At 47.0% G+C, this 21,353-nt stretch overlaps 1 protein-coding gene across 10 annotated transcripts in view; it reads left to right on the top strand.

Moving 5' to 3' along the window:
* Anks1a (ankyrin repeat and sterile alpha motif domain containing 1A) overlaps positions 1-21,353 on the top strand; it is a 181,854-nt gene that overhangs the window by 108,393 nt on the left and 52,108 nt on the right. For all 10 annotated transcript variants that reach the window (XM_027943499.2, XM_027943500.2, XM_027943496.2 and 7 more), the window contains one exon: positions 6,533-7,122. In XM_027943499.2, the coding sequence (XP_027799300.2) occupies positions 6,533-7,122 (590 nt within the window). The remainder of the gene's footprint in view (positions 1-6,532; positions 7,123-21,353) is intronic.

The raw sequence follows: 21,353 nt of genomic DNA, 5'->3' as shown, positions 1-21,353 counted from the left end.
ACTCTTTCTCCCTCAAATTGGCTAGTGACCTCAAGGGAGTCATTTCACCTCTAAGCCTCGGTTGCTAGGAGTAAAGAAGGAATACTAAGTCTTCATGGTTTTTAAGAATTAAAATTACCTAGCACAGTGTCTGGCACAGAATAACTGGTACTTAATAAGTGGTGGCTGCTGAAAGCCAGCTGAGTTCAGTGAATTGGTAGAGGACTCAGTTGCTTCTTGAGTATTTAGCAGGGCTCAACATTCCAGCAACTGCAGAAGAGAAAGCAGATGGTTCTGAATACCCAGTGCTGGAAGTGATTGGAGATCAAGGGGGACAAAGACAGCAAATGTGCTGTTAAGTTGGACAGGATTAGATACCGTGGCTGGTTGGAACCTGATAGGCAGAGCTGGCATTTTGAAGGAGATTGAAGTGTGAGGGCCAGAGGCCAATGACTGGTAGTGAGTAGACTCTAAAGGAAGAGGTTAAGGAAATGGGGAACTCTTAGCTCATGAGGTAGTCAGAACCCAGTCAGTGTGGAGCCTATGAATGACGCGAGTAGAGATGGCATATCCCGGAGGTTCTCTACCATGCCATTGTATGTCACCCTGAACCAAACTTGCAAGGCCACCGGACCTTTGCTGAAATTGAAGAAACCAGTATCCAGAGTCAGGGAAAAAGAAGCCAACCTCTGTGTACAGTGTTAGCATGAAGAGTGGTTTGGAAATGGCTGTAAATGAACAATGATGATAGCGGTGGCAGCTACCACTTACTGAATGCTCTCTGGGGGCCAGCCACCATGCTGAGTTGATTTATACAGATTATGTCATTCTGTGTCTCAGGATAAATCTTCAGGGTAGGGGCTGGTTTTTGTCCCCGTGTGGTAGATTAGTAAGATGTTAGGGTGGAGTGTGTGGGCCTTGTCTGACTGAATCCAAAGCCTGTGTTTCAAACTGTGAGGTGCAGCCCTGCTGCAGTTCACACTGCCACTATCATAGAACTGCAGGGGACCAGAGAGGTTGTCTGTTGACAGGTTCACACCATACTAAGTCTCAAAGCCCCAGGTAATGCATCCCAGCCACTCATGTTTTAAAAGAGACCCAGAGGAAAAGTTCTAGGAGGACAACAACTTGGGCCCCTTGAATCTCAGTCCAGCTCTTGTTCCGTATCTCAGATCACCATGGACCAGAGTGGTCATCTGGTTATCAGGTCATCATTTTCAGCAGTTGTCTGCATAACCTAGTCAGTGCCTTCCTTCCAGTAACCCTCAAAAAGCAGCCCTGTGCTTAGGAGTTCTACTAGGCCCACACGGTTTCTTGGTTTTCTTTTTCCTGTGGATCTGGGGAGTGAATCCCTGGGTACTTACCACTGGGCCACATCCTCAGCCCTTATTTTATTTATTTTTTTTTAGTTGTAGATCAATACAATACCTTTATTTATTTTTTATGTGGTGCTGAGGATCGAACCCAGTGCCTCATGTGTGCTAGGCAAGCGCTCTACCACTGAGCTACAACCCAGCCTCCTTTTTTGTAATTTATATTTTTTAGTTTGAGACAGGGTCTTGCTAAGTTGCTGAGGCTGGTCAAACTCACAGTCCTCCTGCCTTAGCCTCCTGCATTGCTGGGATTACAGGTATGTACCACAGCATTGGGCCTGGCCCTTTTAAAATTTTGAGACAGGGTCTCACTAAGTTGCTTAGGCTGGCCTCAAGCTTTTGATTCTCCTACCTCAGCCTCCCAACTCTCTAGGATTACTGGCTTGTACCACCATAGCCGGCAAACCGTAGAGTTTCAGATGCTCACCACAGTGACTAGGCAGTTGGAGGGTTCCAGTCCTCATGGAACAAAGGAGGCAGAACAGTCTGCAAGACTGGTTGCCCAGTTCTCTCCTCTGGGTCTGAGGAGTGATTGGAGTTAGCAGCTCCTCTCATGAGCTGCATTTTTCATCCCTAATTTAAATAGGCAGAGGTGACTGAAAATGTGCAAATGTTAAAATGTTATTTATTCACCAGCCTGTGTGATCTGCCTGGACCATCACAGTCATTAAAATGCAGCACAGAAGACCTCTTGCTTCAGCAGCTCTCAGGGTAAAAGGAAAGCCAGCACCAAGAATGGGTAAAGATGGGAAGTTGATGGGCTGGGAATTGGCTCCACTAGCGGCCTATTCAGGGAAGCCACTGGCCTTGGTGTCCAGGGAGAGTAAGGAGCAGCCCTCCCTCTGTGTGGGTTGCTTCCTTGTTTCTCTCTAGGAGGGCAGATGGGAGGAAGGCTGAGGGCAGGGGGAGCTGCTGGAAGCACCGTAGGTGGTCTGGAGGGCCTGGGTCTGCAGGCTCCTCCTGCACGCCACAGGGTCCCTGGACGAGGTGTGTGGCTCCACCTTTTCTGATGTGTGTCTGTTCCTCTTCACCTTGTTGCTCCCACTGTCCTATAAGTAGGACACTTATCAAAACCTATGAAGGTTGTAGGACACCTATAAAGTTGCTCCATTTAAGTTTGTGCAAGTGTCCTGCACATAAGATGATGGGGCATAACTGGCAAGGGTCACTTCTTCAATGTCCAGCACAGAAGCCACAGGCGGGGAAGCCGCCTGGCCTACAGTAATGCCACTTTCCTTCCAGTCTCCTTCCTTCCTCCTTCTTCCTTTCACCCAGGGCCTCTTACATTTTAATAAGTAAGTGCTCTACCATTGAGCTTCAGGGCCATTAGCACTTTCCTCTATTCACTGTGCATTTAGTCTTCACATTACTTAGAATATGTTAATTCCCCTTCTAATTGTTTCTGAATATGCCAGTTTCTTCCAGTTTTAGGAAGCCCACTGGGGCAGACATGGTGTCTTTATACCCCCTGGGTGTGCCCTAAGGTAATCAGAATGAATGGTCACCACACCAGTTCTGGGGCTTCAACGTTCTCTCCATCTTACCTTCTGTCCTTTCCTTCTGCTGTTGAGAGTTGCAGGGATGATGAGCCTAATGGATTCTCATAACGTGCTTTATCTCTTTCAAGTACTTTCATGTACCATGCCATTGAGGATCCCTGTGACACACCTGTGAGAAACAGAGAAGTATTTGGTCTCATCTATGAGCAGAGTGTGTTGTGCTGGATGCTGTATGGTGGGTAGTAACAACTGCCATCATCTGTTGAGGTCTTAGCGTGGACCAGGCATGGTTCTAAATGGTTTACACATGTAATTTAATTTTCGCACCAGTTCTATGAAGTATTATTATGATCTCAAAATGACAAGTGATGATATTAGGGCACAAAGATGTCAAGTAATTTGCTTAAGACTGCTCACTTGTACTCATATTATTCATCCCTTGACCCTAAAGACCTATGTCATCCTGACTTTGGAGAAGAAAAAAAGCATTGAGCAGTTCTTTTCCCACCCATTGAATTGCCAGGAAACATATGCAGGTTTTTAGGGAAAGAGAATGCCAGCTTGTTAAAATCCTCAGGTTCTTAGATGCCCCTGTCCCCGCAGGAAGCTGAGAATCAGCCCAGGGCCTCATGCATGCTAAGCACACCCACAACCCCACCCCACCCCCCTTTTTTTTTTTTTTTTTTTTTTTTTTGCAGTACTGTACTTGGGATTGAACCCAGGGCCTTGTGTATATTAGGCAAATGCTCTACCTCTGACCTACATCCTCAGTCCTGTTTTAAAATTTATTTTGAGGCAGGGTCTCACTAAATTGCCCAGGCTGGCCTTGAACTTGCAATCCTTCTGTCTTAGCTTCCTGAGTAGCTGGGATAGCAGGCCTAGGCATCTGTGCCCAACTCTAGGGTTCTTGGATCTTGACAGCTTTTCAGATACAAGGTATCCACCCTAGGGCATTGCCTGGGTAAGTCCGTGTGATTGTCAGAATCCTTTGATTTCTTACAATCCATGATGTATTGGATAGATTGTGTTTCTGTAATGGGGTTACAATCCTCAGAGATGCTTCTCCACATATTTCCTTCCTCCAGAAGTTTCCATTTCTTCTCTCTGCCCACTTTTTCCCCCTGGCATCCATCTGGTATTGAGTTCTTGGCATCTGCCTCCCTTTCTTCATTGATGGCTTGCATGAATGAGTGGTTGTTTGACAGGGCCTTCATTGTCAGCCCCCACAGCGGCACTCAGAACATTCTCTGGGGCCTGGGTTCCAAGGTCCACCCAAGCAGTGCAGCCAAGTAGACTCCCAGTCTGGGCTGTGGTGTTTCTCTTTCGTTGTTGGGGCCTTCCCCACCCCTAGATTGTTAAATGAGAACCTGGAAGCCAATGCAGTGGAGGGGCCTGTGTTCCTGTTACCACTGTCCTGTCTTGCGTTCACATGCAGAGGACATTTACCTCGGGCCATGATCTACACACAGTTGGTCATTAGACTGTGTGTCAGATTTTGTAGCCTGGTTGACTCCCCTGTCAGCCTTTTCGGGACTATTGACCTGAACCACCATGTGTGATCATGTGTCATTCTCTCTGTGGCCCCAGCAGGCACTACCACTGGGCAGCTTCATTCTGGTTGCCAGTTGTTATGCAGGATATTCGTAGCCATGAAGTCATAGCTTCCTGGGGCCCCAGTCAAGCCATAGGAATTCAGGTCTCAGCATTTCTTCTTCCCTAGAGAAGTGATGCAAGTAGGTCAGAATCTGTTCATTGCTCAGGACCTGACCCTTGTGTTGTAAGATGGGTGAGTTGGGGGGTGTGAAAGTTCTAACGTGGTCAAGTGCAGAGGAGGGAGACACTGAAGTTCATACAGCTGGGCTCCTGTAAATTAGTAATCAGGGCCATAAGTGCAGTTAATTGGCGGCCCCCTCTGCATATTTGCCAAAAGCTGATCTGACTGTGGGGACTGAGGGTGAGGTGAGTGGAACCATGTCCAATTCAGTCCTTGGGACAGTGGACTCCTTGAGAGTTCTGACTGTTTGGGTCTTAAGAACAGCATTGTAGGGCACTAGCAGCATGTACATTTTAGAATATCAGGTCTGTATCGTAGTGCTCACCTGACTTCTCTTTTCAGAAGGGGCCTTGAGCTACATGTGTCGGGGAGTGTGGGTGCTCCACAGACAGCAACAGGCGAATCCCCCAGCCAGAGCTCTGTAGCGCCCTAGGGGGAGAAGTTTGCCACATGGTAGACTGAGGTTCTCATTACTGTCAGAGCATTGAAAGGATTTTGAAGAACCTTGCAGTCCTACCTGCTCTTTTAGACATGGAAGCCCAGCAAGAAGTCACCAGTGCCAAGGCCACACAGCCAGAGAAAGCACAGCCAGGACCAGAGCCAGATCTTCCCACTCTTGCATCAGATTCTTTTTCCCACCACCTTGGACAAACCACTGCAGGCCTGTGGGCCTTAGATTCCTCATCTGTAAAAATACTCACACTGGACCCCTTTGGTTCTAATATTCTCTGATCTTATGAATAGTTCTTGGGAGCTTTGGGCAGACTAGGGAATTATTTGGTGCATCTGTAGATGCCACTCAGAGAAAATAAGCTTGAATATTAGCTCTGGATTGTGACCTAGTGCAGGAGACAGTGTTGTGTCCCCTGGCAATGTGATGGAAGTCTTCAATGGACTGAGTTCATGCAGGGAAAGCCCCTGGGTGTCCCAGGGTGATGCTGATATTAGACACTAATTTGGTCAATTATTTATGCTACTTCAGGACAGAAGTTTTTGAGCATACAGTAGAAGTTGGCCTTATGAGCTAGTAGTGTCAGGTTTCTGGGATGTTGGGGAGGTCTCCAGAGAACTACAAATGTCTCCTGGCATTGACGGATTAGACCATTTTGTTTTCAGAGGATCAACTAAGGTTAAACTTAAACAAATATGAGCAGCTGGGAGTCTTTGGCAGGAGTGAGATACGCATATTCTTTAAAAGAAGAAAAGTCTGTGTTCCCTGAGGAAGGAAGGACGAGGCGTGGAGCTCTGAATGGCCCCCTCTGAGGAAGGAAGCAGTTATTTCTCTGCTGTTTTGTTTTGCACTTTCAGTTAAGGAATTCCAGAAGTTGCAGGTTGTGGATCATGACCTCCATTTTTTTCCTGTGTTGCTGCTTGCCAGAGGAAGGGAGGGCGGGTGGCTGTAAATAACACTTTGGCCTTTATGGAAATGTATCAGATGTTCCAGGAGTGAGTCTCGCAGGCTCTTGCTGGCTGGCTGGCGCTGGCGCCCGCGCCCTGGCCGCACACTCCCTCTCCTTTCCCTCTTGCTCCTCGGTCACTTGCTCCGTCCTCACTTGTGTCCTTTCTGTAGGATATGGTTAACACTTCTCCTCGCCTTATATAGCAAGGTCTGGTCGTTAATGTTAACAGCACCCTAACAACAGGGAGGGCTGCCAGATAGCATTAATCAGGCCAGTGTTTGGAATTTCATAAATGCTCTGACTTTGGGTACAAATCGAACATGAAGAACAATATGAAACTGTTTTCTTCCTTCCCCTCTCCTCTTCTCTCCCTCTCGCCCCTCCCCACCCTCTCCAGCTTCTCTCTGTTCTCTGGTTTTGAATTCTGCTCTGCTGTACGCTTGCTGCATTGGAACTTTGTTGATTTTTGCCACGTTTAATTTTTTATTTCTCTCTGTCCACTTCAAGACCACAGGCGGAGCAGCAGCAGTCGGAGCCAGGACTCTGTAGAGGGGCAGGACGGGCAGGTCCCCGAGCAGTTCTCCGGTCTCCTCCACGGCTCCTCCCCGGTGTGTGAGGTGGGGCAGGACCCTTTCCAGCTGCTCTCCACCACAGGCCAGAGCCATCCAGACGGGTCCCCCCAGCAGGGCGCCTGCCACGAGGCCAGCATGCAGCTGGAGGAGCCGGGTATGCACACTCCAGAAGCCTCCCAGCCCTGTGGTCTGGACCAGAGCAAGAGAGCAGGCTACCCAGCGGGCCTGCCCCCCACCAGCAGCCTGTCACACCCCGAAACTTGGACTCGCACGGCATCCCCGCACCCTGGTGGTGCTGAGGAAGAAGGAGACCGGAGTGGGGCCAGAAGCCGAGCCCCTCCCACCAGCAAACCCAAAGCCGAGCTCAAACTCAGCCGCAGTTTGTCCAAGTCTGACTCTGATCTCCTGACCTGCTCACCCACCGAGGACGCTACGATGGGGAGCCGGAGTGAGTCTCTGTCCAACTGTAGCATTGGGAAGAAGAGGCTGGAGAAGTCGCCTTCCTTCGCTTCCGAGTGGGATGAGGTAAGACCAACGTGACGTCACAGAGAACTGGGTTGGCTGGGCTGGCCGCAGCCCACCTCAGCTCCCCCGTGTGCCAACCCCTGGGACCAGGACCTGGGCTCAGGTTGCCTTGGTTCCTTCACTGAGTGACCAGCATGTCCCTGACTGTGGTGGGAAGCAAGCCCTGTGTAACCTGGGTCACAGAGGACAGGTCCGTGAACGGTTAAATTTAAGGGTGGAGGCCCCAGCAGAGCGGGGCCCAGGGAGTGGTGAGTTCCTAGAAATGACACGCTGCTTGGAAAAATTTGGAGCCCCATTGAAAGAATTATGCTCACCCTGAAGAAGCTTAGGAAGAGCTGAAGTACTTCCTGTGAGCCCTTCAGGAGGATGAGGAAGGACCCAGGGTTAGCGAGGAGCTGGGGTAGGGACCAGGAGGGGAGCTTGGGTAGAAGCTACTGTGAGCGAGGATCTGAGGGGGCTTTTCCATCCTGGGCACCTCCATGATAATTCCCCAGAAGATCTAATGCCTCTCCCAGTAAAGTATCCTGCCTGACCCACATTCCCATATCGGTGAGGCGCAGAGGGCTTGGTGGTTCAGGAATCCCAGAAAGACAGTTGGGGAGAAAATCCATGCAGTGTGAGGCCTAGGTGCTTTTCATAACCATGTTACAGAATAGTTGGAAACATGTACCCAGATGTTTCTCAGTGACCTATGGCGTGTCTCACTGTGCAGAAGAATGTGTTTGTGAAAGACTGGTAAACAGCCAGGAATGTTAACGTGCTACCCTGGCAAGTTTTTTGCCTTTGAAGTGGACTCAGTCTATCTCCCAAGAACAATCTCAAGAGATGAATTTAGCCCTCCAAGAGGAGGGAGCCAGGCAGCTGACAGCCCCATCTGAACATTCTGTAGACTTGATGCCCTACCCAACTCTATTTGGGTTGCAGCTGCAAAGTTATGTAAACCAAAGCCAATCTCATTCCCAGTGTGGGAACAGGGTGGGGACAATTCCTCCAGGACTGTTATCTCCAGATAAGATGCAGTTTAGGACTCTGTTTAGTCAGAGACAGAGGAATCCTGTGCAAAAGATGGTTTTCGTTGCTTAGTAAACAAAGACTTGGTGAACCTATACCAGATGCCTGGTCACTAGTGGAAAAACACTGTGTGTGAGGTAATCCTGGGTGTCCCCTAGGACATTACACACAAGAATATTTGTATTTGTAGGAATATGTTTTTCAAAACAGTCTTACTACTTTCAGGGAGCCACAGAATAAGACAGCTGAAGGCAGGATGGGGACAGGCACAGTATGCTTTGAAATGAGGAGGGATGAAGAGAGAAGAAGGTGTGTGGTAGGGGACTCAGACGGGAGGCGGTGAGGGTGGGAAGGAGCCTCAGGAAAGACCACAGAGAAGGAGAATTTGATGTGGAATCAAAGAATTAATTCTTGTGGTTCAAACCGGAGTGAAGTCATGGGATGAGGCAAGAGCGTGGCAGGTGTCGAGGGAACACAGGCAGAGCACAGGGCTGGGAGATCTGAGGCCCTCTGGTTTCTGCAGTCTTGAGTGTTTATAGGGGAGAATAAGAAATACTGATAAAGAGTGAGATTCAGAGCTGACGTGAAAGGGCCTTGAACGTGAGGCCAAGAGATGAGCAGGTGATTTGCTCTCAGGGCTGCATCTCAGAGTCCTTCAGGTGCTGGAAGGCGGCTTTATCAGTCTAATGAATTACCTCTTTATGGCTCCGTCTCTGAGCACACCTTCACTCTGAGAGGCAGGAGTGCTGGGCAATTCTTTACAGCATGTTCAGGCCTGGTTAACCTACAGCATTGCCAGGCAGTCTAATGGGCCCCACCATTTCCTCCTTAAGAAGAAACAAAATCACGGAAGCCAAGCCCAGCCTAATTGAAGTCAGCTGTTTGGGCTCATGAACCAGTTTTCTTTGTGTTTCAATGTGAGGAAGTCCACGTACTGATGTTACCTTTTCAGGTAGAGGTTAGGGGTAGTACAGTGAACCAGGGACTGCTGGAGGTCTCAGTGGAATGGGCCAGTTCTACAGTCTGGCTAAAGCACCAGAAGCCTTGAAATACTTTAAATTTGAAAAAACTTAGAGGCATGTAGCTGGGTATGGTGGTGCACACTTGTAATCCCAGTGACTCAAGAGGCTGAGGCAGGAGGATCTCAAGTTCAAGGCCAGCCTCAGTAACTTTAACAAGGCCCTAAACAACTTAGCAAGACCCTGTCTCAAAAATAAAAAGTAAAAAGGGCTGGGGGTGTGGCTCAGTGGTTGAGTGCCCCCAAACTCAATCCCTAGTACCCTGTCACCACAAAAACAACAAACAAAAAACCAAAAAACCTTAAAGGCAGTTGAGATCTTTCTTATTTAGTTAGTTAGTTAGTTGTAGTTGGATGTAATCCCTTTATTTTATTTATTTATTTTATTATTTTTATGTGGTGCTGAGGATTGAACCTGGTGCCTCGCATGTGCTAAGCAAGCGCTGTACTGCTGAGCCACAACCTCAGCCCCCAGCAGTCGAGAAAAGAATTTAGAAGATTGAGCTTTGCCTGCATAATGAAAAGCAGCAAGGCCCGTGGTGCATAACCCTTCAATTTTGGGGGTGGGATGGGCTGGCAGTGCTGGGATGGAACCCAGGTCTTCACACATGCTGTGTAAGCACTCCACCACTGAGCTACATCCTCGGCCCTTTACATTGTCGTTGAGCTGTGTGATACTTGATTTTTGAGGCTCCATCTAAAATGAAGTCACTGGCCCTCAACTCAGAACTTTGGCAACCTTTCCTAGGATAGGACCTTGGTTAACGGTCATGCCCCACCCTAACCCTGACCAAGTACCCAAAGGCTGCTTTGCCATATCCTGTGCTTGCTGATTTCCTCTTTGTCGACCTTCAGTGTCCAATATATAGGGAAAGTTGCTCCGGAGGAGACTGGACCCGGCTCAGCTCCTCATTCCAAGGCCTGGGGAGGGAGAGCAAGGCCCAGGGGCCGGGCAGCTGTGATCTCAGCGTAGGTGGAGTTGCGGTGAGTCTGGCAGGTGGCTCCTCGAAGGCAAAGCAGGGTGAAGATGGGCTCAGAGCTCAGTAGACCTGGCTTTGAGCCCAGTGTCATCGTCTGCTCCCTTTGGTGCATGGATGGGCTCACAAACCTCAGTGCTGTCATCCTTATTTGTGAAACAGAGGCAGTCAGATCTGTTTCAGAGCGTTTAACAATAAGAGATGTGTGTAAGTCCCTGGCATGCATAGGGGTTGGCTGGGTGGCAGGCATTAATATGATTATTGTGCCTAGAGCTATAGAGAATGGGAAGGGAAGCCTGAGTGGCCTCTGACCTGAGGAAAGGCAGAACTCTTTATGTATGGTCCTGAGGGAAGGGTGATCAGTGACTGGGAGGCAGGAGATGCAGTTCAAGCCCTTCAGCTGAGGGTCCTCGTGCAAGACTCTGCTCCACCCCAGAGATAGAGAGCCTACCCAGCCTGGGAAAGTCAGGTAGGCACCCCCTGTTGATTTTTGAGGAATTACTGAGCCTTTCTACCTAACTCTCTGAGAGGAGGAAAGATGTTAGAAATCCGCAGCTCTCTCTATTAATTTTTCAAATGTGTTCTTCTACATAATATTTGGCTGGCTGCTTGGGAGGATGTCCTCTTGTTGGACAATGTGCCTTGCTGGTAAGTTTGGGAGTCATGCTCCTTAGCGTTGGCAATGCTGCACTTGTCGAATTGCCCTAGACGAGGTGACTTCTGAGCGTTGGCCTGGTGAAGGTAAACCTCTGAAAGAATAGCCATCAGTGACACATTTCCTAATGTGTCACTTCTTATTTTCTCTTATAGTTTTGATAATGAAGCGTTAATAGAATTTGCCTTCAAAAGAGCTCAGCCTAACATGCTGTCTGCCTCCGAGTTCCAATCAAGTGTCCACGGTCTCCACTCCAGCCAAAGCCCTCTGCATCGCCTTGATCCCTGAGGCACAGTGGACGTTAAACTGAGAAGCTGTTTATAAAGGAAGCTTTAAATATAGATAGAGTAGGGGAAATAACCCACACCCCTCTACTCATAGTTAACCTCTGTTGATATTTGATATACATCCAAATTGGAGGTCTTAATATATTTACTGGTTTATAATTTGCTTTTCTCCATATTGTGGATATCATTTTTTGTTTGTTTTTTCAGTACTGGGGGTTGAACCAAGGGGCATTTTACTACTGAACTATATCCCTAGTCCTTTTGTATTTTGAGACAGGATCTCACTAAGTTGCCCAGGCTGGCCTTGAAAACTTGTGAGCCTCCCGAGGACACTGAGATTTCAGGTGTGTGCCACCACACTCTGTAGATATCTTACCAACTGTAGATATCTTACCATGACAGCCTCAGTAAGATCTGGATTCAGTTCTTCATTCTAAAAGGGTTAGTATTCTGTTATATGGCTCTATCATAAGGTTGGTTGGCTTGTTATTTAAGCTGTTCTCCCAATGACTCGGGAGGCTAAGACAGAAGGATCACAAGTTTGTGAAACATTAATGATTATAAAATCTGCTGGGTGTGGTGGCTCATGCTTATAATCCTAGCAATTTAGGAGGCTGAGGCAGGAAGATCACAAGTTCAAGGCCAGCCTCAGAGACTTAGGGAAGCCCTAAGCAATTAGCAAGACTCTTATCTCAAAATATAAAATAAAAGGGGCTGGGGATGTGGCTCAGTGGTGAAGTACCCCTGGGTTCAGTCCCTGATACCAAAAAAATAAACTGTTCTTTAACCATTTGATGCTGTGCCAGCCATTTTCCACCTGCCTTTTGGATCATTTCCTTGCCCTCTTTGCGTGCTTGTGTGCCCCTGCATTAACAGGCCAAGGGAATGTTGGAAGGGCTGTGTCCCTTAACGCACCAGTCTTAAGAGGGATCTTCTCCCAGCAGCTGTTCTATCTCGGTTTTACTGGAGGCCTTTTCTTCCCCCTCCTGGCCTGGGGCTCTTCACTGTGACCAGCTTCTGTCCCTGTGGCTCTCCCTGCGTGCTGCCCAGACCAGCCTAAATGAAGGAGCCTATTCGGAAGTTCCTTCTATTCCCTACTCTTCTTCCTGTAGGGACCCTCTTTCTGTCATCTCTAAACAAGCGTCTATGGCTGTGTGCCAGAGCAGTCCATAGGATTCTAGCGTGTACATTGTAAACCAATTTTCATTTGCAAATGAACCAAAAGGTTTGGATATTCATGGTGCTGGGAACAGGAAAAAAAATCATAACTTGAAGATTTCCCACTTTCAACTATAGGAAAGAAACCTGTCCTCCCTCCTTCCAAGTTGGCAGTGCATCATTTCAGTTGCTCCCCTATCAAAAGCGCCTACAGTGTGTTTTCAGCCTATTGCCTGCACACTGTGATGCCCACTCCCACCCTCATTGCAGCAGCAGCACTTGGACCTGGGGTATCTATTCTGGGACCAAGATCTCAATACCAAAATCTGCAGATGCTCAATTCAAGTCCCTTTGTGAAATGGCAACGAAATGCTGTGTAAATAGTTGTCTTACTCTAGCATACAGAATAACAGTATGAAAAAAGGTCGTATGTGCACAGTGTAGACTTTTTTCCCCAAAACTTTCCAGTCTGTGGTTGGTTGAGCCTGCAGGTGCGGGACCCTCAGATATGGGTGGGTTGACTGTAAGAACAAAAAATAACTTTCTGGTCTGGCTGTGATTTGGACGTATCTAGTCTTTGGGGTCAGCTAGGTCTCTCACATACCTGCCTTTGAATGGGATTGAAGTTTATGAAAGAGAAAACCACAGAGGGCTGCTTGTCCACTAGGTATAAACATGGAGTCATTTAAAACTTGGCAGAAGGCTTAAGTGATAAATTTGTATTTTGTGATCAACTTTCATAAATATTAAACAAGTGAGGAATGAGTGAAGAGCAGGGCCTGGTGTGCATTTTGTATGAACCGAGGATGATCTCTGGCCAGGAATGTCCATTTGGGGAACGTCCTGGTTTTGTCTGATGTGGTAGCCAAGTGGACCCTGGGCTCTTAAATCCCTTCTTGAGGCATGAAGTGGCAGCAGCAGCAGAGAGGGCACCCTTCCAGGCCCAGGTCCAGACGCCTCGCCTTTTCCAGCACTGTCCCATTAGAGATGTGATGTCATCAAGAGGAAAGACGATTGGCTCAACTCCACAGAGGCTTTGGCTGCTCTTAACCCCTGAGGATCCGGTGTGTGGGAAGAGTGGCGGGATGTGAAAAGGAGATTTGAGTCTCCCCTGGTTACAGCCGCCTTCTACCCTGTCTGGAGTGAGTTCTCTTTATCATGTAAACAGGCTGCTGTGCCATCCTTTTCCCTGGGCTCAGCCCTCTCCCTCCAAACAAGAATGTGACATTCCCTGCTCTTGGGACATCCACTCTGTTTGAGTTGCTTCCTGGTGTACACAGGAGTGACAGCTTTTATTCTGGATGACATGTCTTCTAAATTTCCATGGGTTTCAGGTGGTCTGGGAAGCCTGAGGTGTTCTGTTCATATTTTTAAAATAATCACTTATTTTATGGGCAGCCCTATATTTTAGCCTTTGTGTAAGATAAAGAGACTTTTGTGACCTGCATTGATGGATTTGTTTCGCCCAGGGACATGCATTTCCACAGCTTCGATGGCAGCAGGCAGCCTCCAGTGCTGTGGATTGGTGGGGACCAGCCCTGCCCTCACTGCCTGGGGAACTGAGGCTGGTGGTTTAAGCCTCCTGCCCTAGCCCCAGGGCTCTCGCGCTCCCCCCACCCACCCCATGACATCACCCCTCTAACTGGACAGCATGCTGCCAGAGCCTGGGACTGGGCTGGGAGGGTGCCCTGCTGTCGCCGCGCCTCTCTGCCAGGGTCTCCTTCCTCCTTGCCACCCTGCCACCTTCTCTTGCACTTTGTCCCCTTTGGCATTTCTCCCCTTTCCTCCTGTGCTCTCGCCTGCCCTTGACTCTCTTCCTCCTAACTTTCTGCATTCGTTTTGTTTTCCTGTCACTGGTGGAGCTGTTCTGATTTCCTTCGCAGCCCTCCCTCTCCACTGAAGGACTTTTCCCTTTGACGCTGTGCCAGTGCTTGCCCATGTTTATAGTCTTTAGAGGCATTTTTGCCACTTGGAGTTCCACGCCTCCGCCCACACCCTGCCCATCTTTTCACAAGCAATCTGGGTCCGTTTAGCTATGGCAGGAGGGGCAGCAGCAAGCACTGTGGAGGTAGCTGTGAAGCTGCCAGCAAAATGAGAATGTCCCCTTTCTCACCATTTCATTTTGTTAGTTTTTTTTTTTTTTTAAACCAGACCAAAAGCTTGACGAATTGATGAGTGCAACTTGATCTGTGTTCCAGTGCACCTAAGTGTTGAGAATCATAGAGAGATTTCTGGAGTGTTCTTTATATACTTTCATTTTGATTTTTGCATCTTTGTTTCCTGTTTGTTTGTTTTTTTTTTTTGGAACAGCATCAGTAGGATGTAGATAGTGAGCTTACGTAATTCAGGGAGTAATAGCTCATCTTATTACTCCAATAAGATGAGTAATAAGTAGGGTCTGAGCAGAGGTATTCTTACCTGCCCAATAATAATGCCAGCCTGAAGTGCTGCGTGTTCCTAGTGCGTCCCTCGTTCCCTCAGCTGGTGTGTGGCCCGCTCGCTCCTGGGCTCTGTTCCAAGGGCTGCAGATGCTACAGGACACCAGACCCCCTGCCTTCACTGAGCTGATGTTCTGAAAAGCTAGAAGGGAAAGCAGGAAAAAAGGGTGAATCAGTAAAATTCATAGTTCACTAGGTGGTGATAAGCTGCTTGTGAGAAAAATAAGTGGGAGATGAGGAATGGGGAGAGGAGGGCGGGTGCGACGGAAGGGAAGTGGCGCCCCTGGCCTGGCAGGGAGGGCACGCCTGAGTGGTGGTGTGGAGCAGGCTTCTCTTGGTTTTTGCTGGAAGGGAAATTTAAAATTCCATCCTCACTTATGTTGTCCTAGAAATATTCCTTATGATTCGACTTTTCACTTTTAACTTCTTTTCCTTTTCTCTTTTTTTTTCTTATTTTTATGTTTTTAGTTATCAATGAATCTTTATTTATTTATATGCAGTGCTGAGAATCGAACCCAGTGCGTTACACACGCTAGGCAAGTGCTCTACCACTGCGCTGTGACCTCAGGCCCCCTTTCTCTTGAGACACTATTGCCACTGGCTTCTTTTCTTGTGTTGTTTCCCACCCCCCACCCCCCCACCCCGAGTTTAACTGTGTTGGGTAAGTTTTCAAACTTAAGTTCGTGTATATATATTTGTGTGTGCTGGGGCATGATATTGGGCTCAAACCCAAGGGTGCCCTACCACTGAGCTACACCCTCAACCCTTTTTAGGTTTTTTTGAGGGGGCTGGGTTACTGGGGACTTAACCCAGGAGTGCTTTACCAGTGAGCTAAATCCCCAGGTCTTTTCATTTTTCATTTGGAGACAGGGTCTTGCTAAGTTGTTTAGGGCCTCACTAAGTTGCTGAGGCTGGTTTTTGTTTTTGTTTTTTTAAAGAGAGAGAGAGAGATAATTCTTTAATGTTTATTTTTTAGTTTTCGGCGGACACAACATCTTTGTTTGTATGTGGTGCTGAGGATCGAACCCGGGCCGCACACATGCCAGGCGAGCGTGTTACCGCTTGAGCCACATCCCCAGCCCCTGAGGCTAGTTTTGAACCAGCAATCCTCCTGTCTCAAACTCCTGAACCACTAGAATTACAGGTGTGTGCCACCTTGTTCAACCCTTTTTAGTTTTTAGGCAAATTCTCACTAGGTGGCAGAGGCTAGTCTTGAACTTGCAATCCTCCTACCTCAGCCTCCCAAGTAGCCAAGATTCCGGCATGTGCCACAGTGCCCAGCTTACATTCATATGTTTGAAATCTTTGAACTAGAATGGGATCTGAACTTTTAAGAATTTCTCAAACTTGATTGATGTCTTTGTCATTATTCTAAGTAAAGATGGATCGTCAGGGGAGTTCTGGTAGAGGGCCCAAGTTCTAGGTCATTATCTTAAGAAATACATTCCAGTGAACTTGCCACACACTCAAAACAGAAGTAAAAACTAAAATCCAGGATTCTAAGGCAAGGGAATCTCAAGAACAGGAGATCCAATGCCAAGGTGTTGGCGGAGTCAGGAGGTGAATCGCGGCATCAGCAGTACAGTGTGGGACACGGTTGCTGATGTCCCAAGAGGTTGGTCTGTGTGTGTTGGGGGGAGAAGCTGATTTGTTTTAATTCGTGCTGTGTGGTCAGAGTGGTAGGTAGTAGGGGACTGGCTTTTATTATTATCATTGGGCTTTCTTTGGAATCTGTGACCCTCAGAAACAACACAGCTGCTTTCTGTCCCCTGGTGTTGGGCAGCACCCTCAAAGATGTGTTCTCTGACCTCAGTTTTATATATGCACAGAGTATTTATGTCCTCTTTCATGGGAGGCTACCCTCTTGCCCGTGGTTCCTCTACTTCCCTCTGTTTTGCTTTCTTCCCCACTGATGCTCCTTTTTGATGCCACCAGGTGAGACCAGTGGATGAAAAGGATGCTTATGAGGCGTAGGTGCCCGGCGGGGCCACAGTGCTGAGCAGAACTTTCCCAGGCATCCTGCTCTGTCTTGCTCATGCGGTCTAATCATGCGGTCTAATGACCCGGTCTCGGGCACCACAGGGCCCACCTGTCTATAACCCGAGGCAGCCTGTTGGTCTGTCTGGACAGGTGGAAAACTGCCTCGGCTCACCAGGGGCCTACAAATGACAATTTGTCTGGCAATCTGTTCTTGGCTGTCCTGATTAAAACAGACAGGAAGCTGTTGTAAGCTCAGCTGAAATAGTGTACTTTGGTCAATGTTCTGGTTCTTGTCTGCTATGGATCTTGTTATTTTCAGCAGAACTTCCCCTAAAACCATGGGAGTGCCTTGGATCTGTTAGGCAGGGGTATGCAGCACTGAGGCTGCCTGCTGGGGAACAGCTGCCTTCCGACACTCAGAGGTGCAGAGCCTGGACAAGATTATCTTTGGGGGTTGGCCCTACCCTCCTGCTGGCCCTTAGGACAGTAGAAAATACCATGGAACTTGGGGTGCTATGGCAGAGGAGGGGCCTTCTGCCTTCATACTGTACTTTAAAGTAGAACTATCCCACCCCCAAAGTGTCCTGGAGTGATTTCTGTGCCCATGGAAGGAATATTTGCTTTAAACAGCTACCATATCTAACTGCATGTAGAAATCTAGGCAAAGCCAACCCTGGAAATGGAATTGTTATACCCTAGGATTTTTTTTTTTTTTTTAATTCCTGAATATGGCTGAAATTTTCAAGGCACCAAAGAAGATAAACAGAAGAGAAACAGATCTCCTTCCCTCCTTGTCCACAGATACCAGCTTGTTTTTTAAATAGCCTTCCATAAATACTCTGTGCACATACAAGCATTTTAGACATGTTACACGTTCTTTTTAATGTGAAAAGAGGTACTATTCTTCTATATACCACTCCAAACTTTTTTCACGTAACAGTAGGTTTTGTTTGTTTATTTTGCAGTGCTGGGGATTGAACCCAGGGCCTTGGGCATGTTCAGCAAGCCCTCTACCACTGAGCTATATCCCAGCCCAATAATACAGTTTTTTAAAAAAGTCATTCTAATTAAATACATGAAGAGTTTCCTTTCCTTTTTTTATGGTTCATAGTATTCCGTGGTATAGATACATTACCATTTATTTGAAAAGTTTCCTGACAATGGACATTTTGGTTATTGTGAAGATTTTACAAACAAAGAGCATTAGTGATGCAAATTCTTGTGCAGAGTCGTTTTTAAGATAGCATTCTAGAAGTTGCACAGTTGTGTAGAAGAATTCATTCATGTTAAATTTACTCTCTCCAATAAAGTAAGCCTGTTCTCTAGCCAGGGGCAGTGGCGTATGCCTGTAATCCCAGAGGCTCAGGAGTGTGAGGCAGGAGGATCAAGAGTTCAAAGCCAGCCTCAGCAACTTAGTGAGGCGCTAAGCAATTTAGTGAGACCCTGTCTCAAAAATACAGTGTAAAAAGGGCTGGGGATGTGGCTCAGTGGTTAAGCATCCCTGGGTTTAATCTCTGGTATCAAAAAAAAGGTAAGCCTGTTCTCTATACCTTACCAATGTGGGGGTAGACGTTCAGCCTCTTAATCTCTTTTCCGTTACTAGATTTGTCTGACAGTATTATCTTGGGATAGCCCTATAATGTGTTTTCTCATTATGAGTAAGGTTGCCATCTTGCATTTAAAAAGCACTGTTATATTTCTTCCCCCACTTAAATTGAATTTATCTTTTACTAATCTGCAAGAAGGTCTTCATGTTTGGAGAGATTAGTTTTTTCCTGTGATATGAGTTGTCTTTTGTTCTTATGGTGTTTTGTGGGGTTTGGGGCGAGGTTGCCGGTGATCAGATTCAGGGCCTCATGCATGCTCAGCAAATACCCTACCACTGAGCTACAACTCCAACTCCTTGTTTTTTTATTTTTGCAGTACTGGGGATTGAGCCTGGGGGCACTTTACCCCTGAGCTACATTTCCAATCCTTTTTTCATTTTTCATCTGGACAGGGCCTTGTTAAATTGCTGAGGCTGGCCTCAAATTCCCCATCCTTCTGCCTCACCCTCTGAGTTGCTGGTATTTACAGGGGTGAACCATCTTTTTCTTTCTTTTTTAAATATGCACTAATTTTAAACTTTTATGTAGGTGAATCTGTCAATCTGATGACTTCTGGATTTGGGCTTTTGTTTGTTAGTTTGCAATGCTGGGGATTGAACCCAGAGCCTCACACATGCTAGGCAAGATCTCTACCGTTGAGCTACATACATCCCCAGCCTGAATTCTCAATCTCGTATCCGAGTTATAAAGACCTTCGCTGCTCTAAGATTACAAAAAAGAAGAAAATAAAAACCTGGCTAGTGCTTTTATAGTTTAATTTTTCAGGTTTAAGTCTTTGCTTCTTCTGGAATTTCTTTTGATATAAGGAGTGGTAAATATCCTGTTGCTTTTTAGCAATTATTTGATCTAACCTACTGTTTATTCAGTTTTTCAAGTGAGGAAACTAAAGTTTTGAGAGCTGAAATGACTTGCTTAAGGTCTTAGGGTTGATAAGTGAGGGAAACCAGTGATTAAGTCTTAACAAGATTATATGTAGAATTTCAGTGAGGTAAATTATTGTTTTGGCACCAATTAGTGGTTACTTTTCAGTTCCTCTTATTTCGACCCAAATTATTGAAACACTCTCTTACTTTTCTCCTCCAACTCTAGGAAAAAAAAAAAAATGTGTGTACGAAAATTTGGGAGAGGGGCCTGATGGGAGAAGGACAAGTTTCCTTTCATTCCTTGCCTTTACTGCTGTCCCAGGCAGGGGCCTGTTAGGTTTTTCTTTTGTAAACTGCAAAGTGAGTGATTTCCAGCAAATTCTAAAGTCAAAAAATTGGAAGGCCTCTTGGTTATCATGTAGTCCAACTCCCTTTTGATCAAAGTCACGTGTTTCCCAAAAAATGATCTTCCACCCTGGGCTTGGAAACTCCAGGTGTCCCTCTTCGTTTGCTGTAACTCCTTTCTCATTTCCAGCTAAAATCTGTGTCCTCTGCCCCATCATGAACACTGTCCTCCTCGATGGTTGTTAGATGTTAGAAGTTACAGCTATGTCCCCTCTTCTCAAATCCAGATTCCTTGCCTGGCACCCCAGTTCCTTCTCCTCAGATGACTTGTTCTCCAGCTGCTCTGTCCTGGCTGTTCTCTCAAGTGTGCCAGGTCGCCAGGCTCTCTTGGAGTCATGTGATCCCATTACAGATGCTTGAACCTAATGTACATGGCATCGCGTATCATGAGATTTCACTTGCCACATGGCACTTGATAATGCTTCATCAAGGAGTTGAGTGTACCTCCCATTCTTCTGAAAAATTAAGGGATCAATCTGTCGGTGACTTCAGTTAAGCACAGTATGCCTGCTTCCTCCTCCTCTCCCCCTCAGGAGCCACACAGAAAGCTGCTCTGTGCAGTGAGCTGCTTGTCACCTTTTGAAGCATCCATTGTGATTCCTGCCTAGGAGACACAACTCAAACTCTCCCTGTTGTGCTTTTTGGGCGAATCAATGCAGGTCTTCCCCATGCCCCATGACATCCCAAGGACTCTGCCTACTCTCCACCTAACAGCATCCCTGCCCTGTTCTGGGCCCGTGAGACTTTTTCAAGCACTTTTAGCAGCTATATGACTTGCAGTGACCTTGGTTTGTAGATAAAGATGCTTTTGTACAAGTTTTTCATTTGAAATCAATCAGTTAGGCGAGGACTGAGAAAACCTGAGTGGTATAAATGACCCCAAACCAGACCCTATAATGGGTAGCTCAAGCCCTCAAGGGCTCTTGACTCTGAATCCTCCTTTTTCTGCCCATCTGGCCGCTCATGAAGGTTTCCTCCCAACACCTTTCTCCCTCCTCTCCATTCCCACTTACCTTTCTGGATCATCTGTACAGCTTTCCTCTGGGCATCTCCTCCAGTCCATCTCACTTGTGGCTGCTTTACAGTGTTCCTGAAATATCTCATATCACCGTCCCCTGACTGGAAACCTCCCTGGGCTCCCTGTTGCCACAGTATAACATCCAAACTCTCCAGCCTGGAGTTCACGATTCTCCCGAGAATGACCCTGTGCTCCAGCCTCTGTAGCTAGCTGCTTTCTCTCTTGTCTTAAACCCTAGTTTTCTGGCTTCAGTCAATAATAATAATAATTCTTTTTCTCCTCCTCCTCCTCCTCCTTTTTTTGTTGTTGTATAGTTGTTTTTATTTTGTTTTTGGAGAATATTTAATGGTATGAGAAGATATTTGCAACTTGCCAAATGAAAAACAGGACATAAAGTTGTATGGTGCAACATTTTGGTTTCTAGAAAAGTATTTAGGAATACAGTCTTCTCACTAGTTCCCACTAGTAACAGGGGTGGGGGAGGAACCTTTATAATAATGACGTCGGTCGACACCTTAACCAATCGACCAAAGTCTTCACCATTAAGAGTGAGACCAGGGCCAGGCATGGTGGTGCACATGGTGGTGTAATCCCAGCAATTTGGGAGACTGAGGCAGGAGGATTGCAAGTTTGAGACCAACCTCAGCAACTTAGTAAGACCCAGTGTCAGAATAAAAAGGGCTGGAGATGTAGCTCAGTGGTAGAGTGACCCTGGGTTCAGTCCCCAGTATCAAATAAATTAAGCTGGAGAACAGTCCACATCCTGTGTGTCTAATGTTGCTCCCACCCCCCCCCCCGCTTTTTTTTTTAAACC

This window comes from Marmota flaviventris, chromosome 6 (genome assembly GCF_047511675.1).
Source record: "Marmota flaviventris isolate mMarFla1 chromosome 6, mMarFla1.hap1, whole genome shotgun sequence".
Classification (NCBI taxonomy): domain Eukaryota; kingdom Metazoa; phylum Chordata; class Mammalia; order Rodentia; family Sciuridae; genus Marmota; species Marmota flaviventris.
The sequence above is the reverse complement of the archived record's forward strand: the minus strand, read 5'-3'. Positions and strand labels throughout refer to the sequence as shown.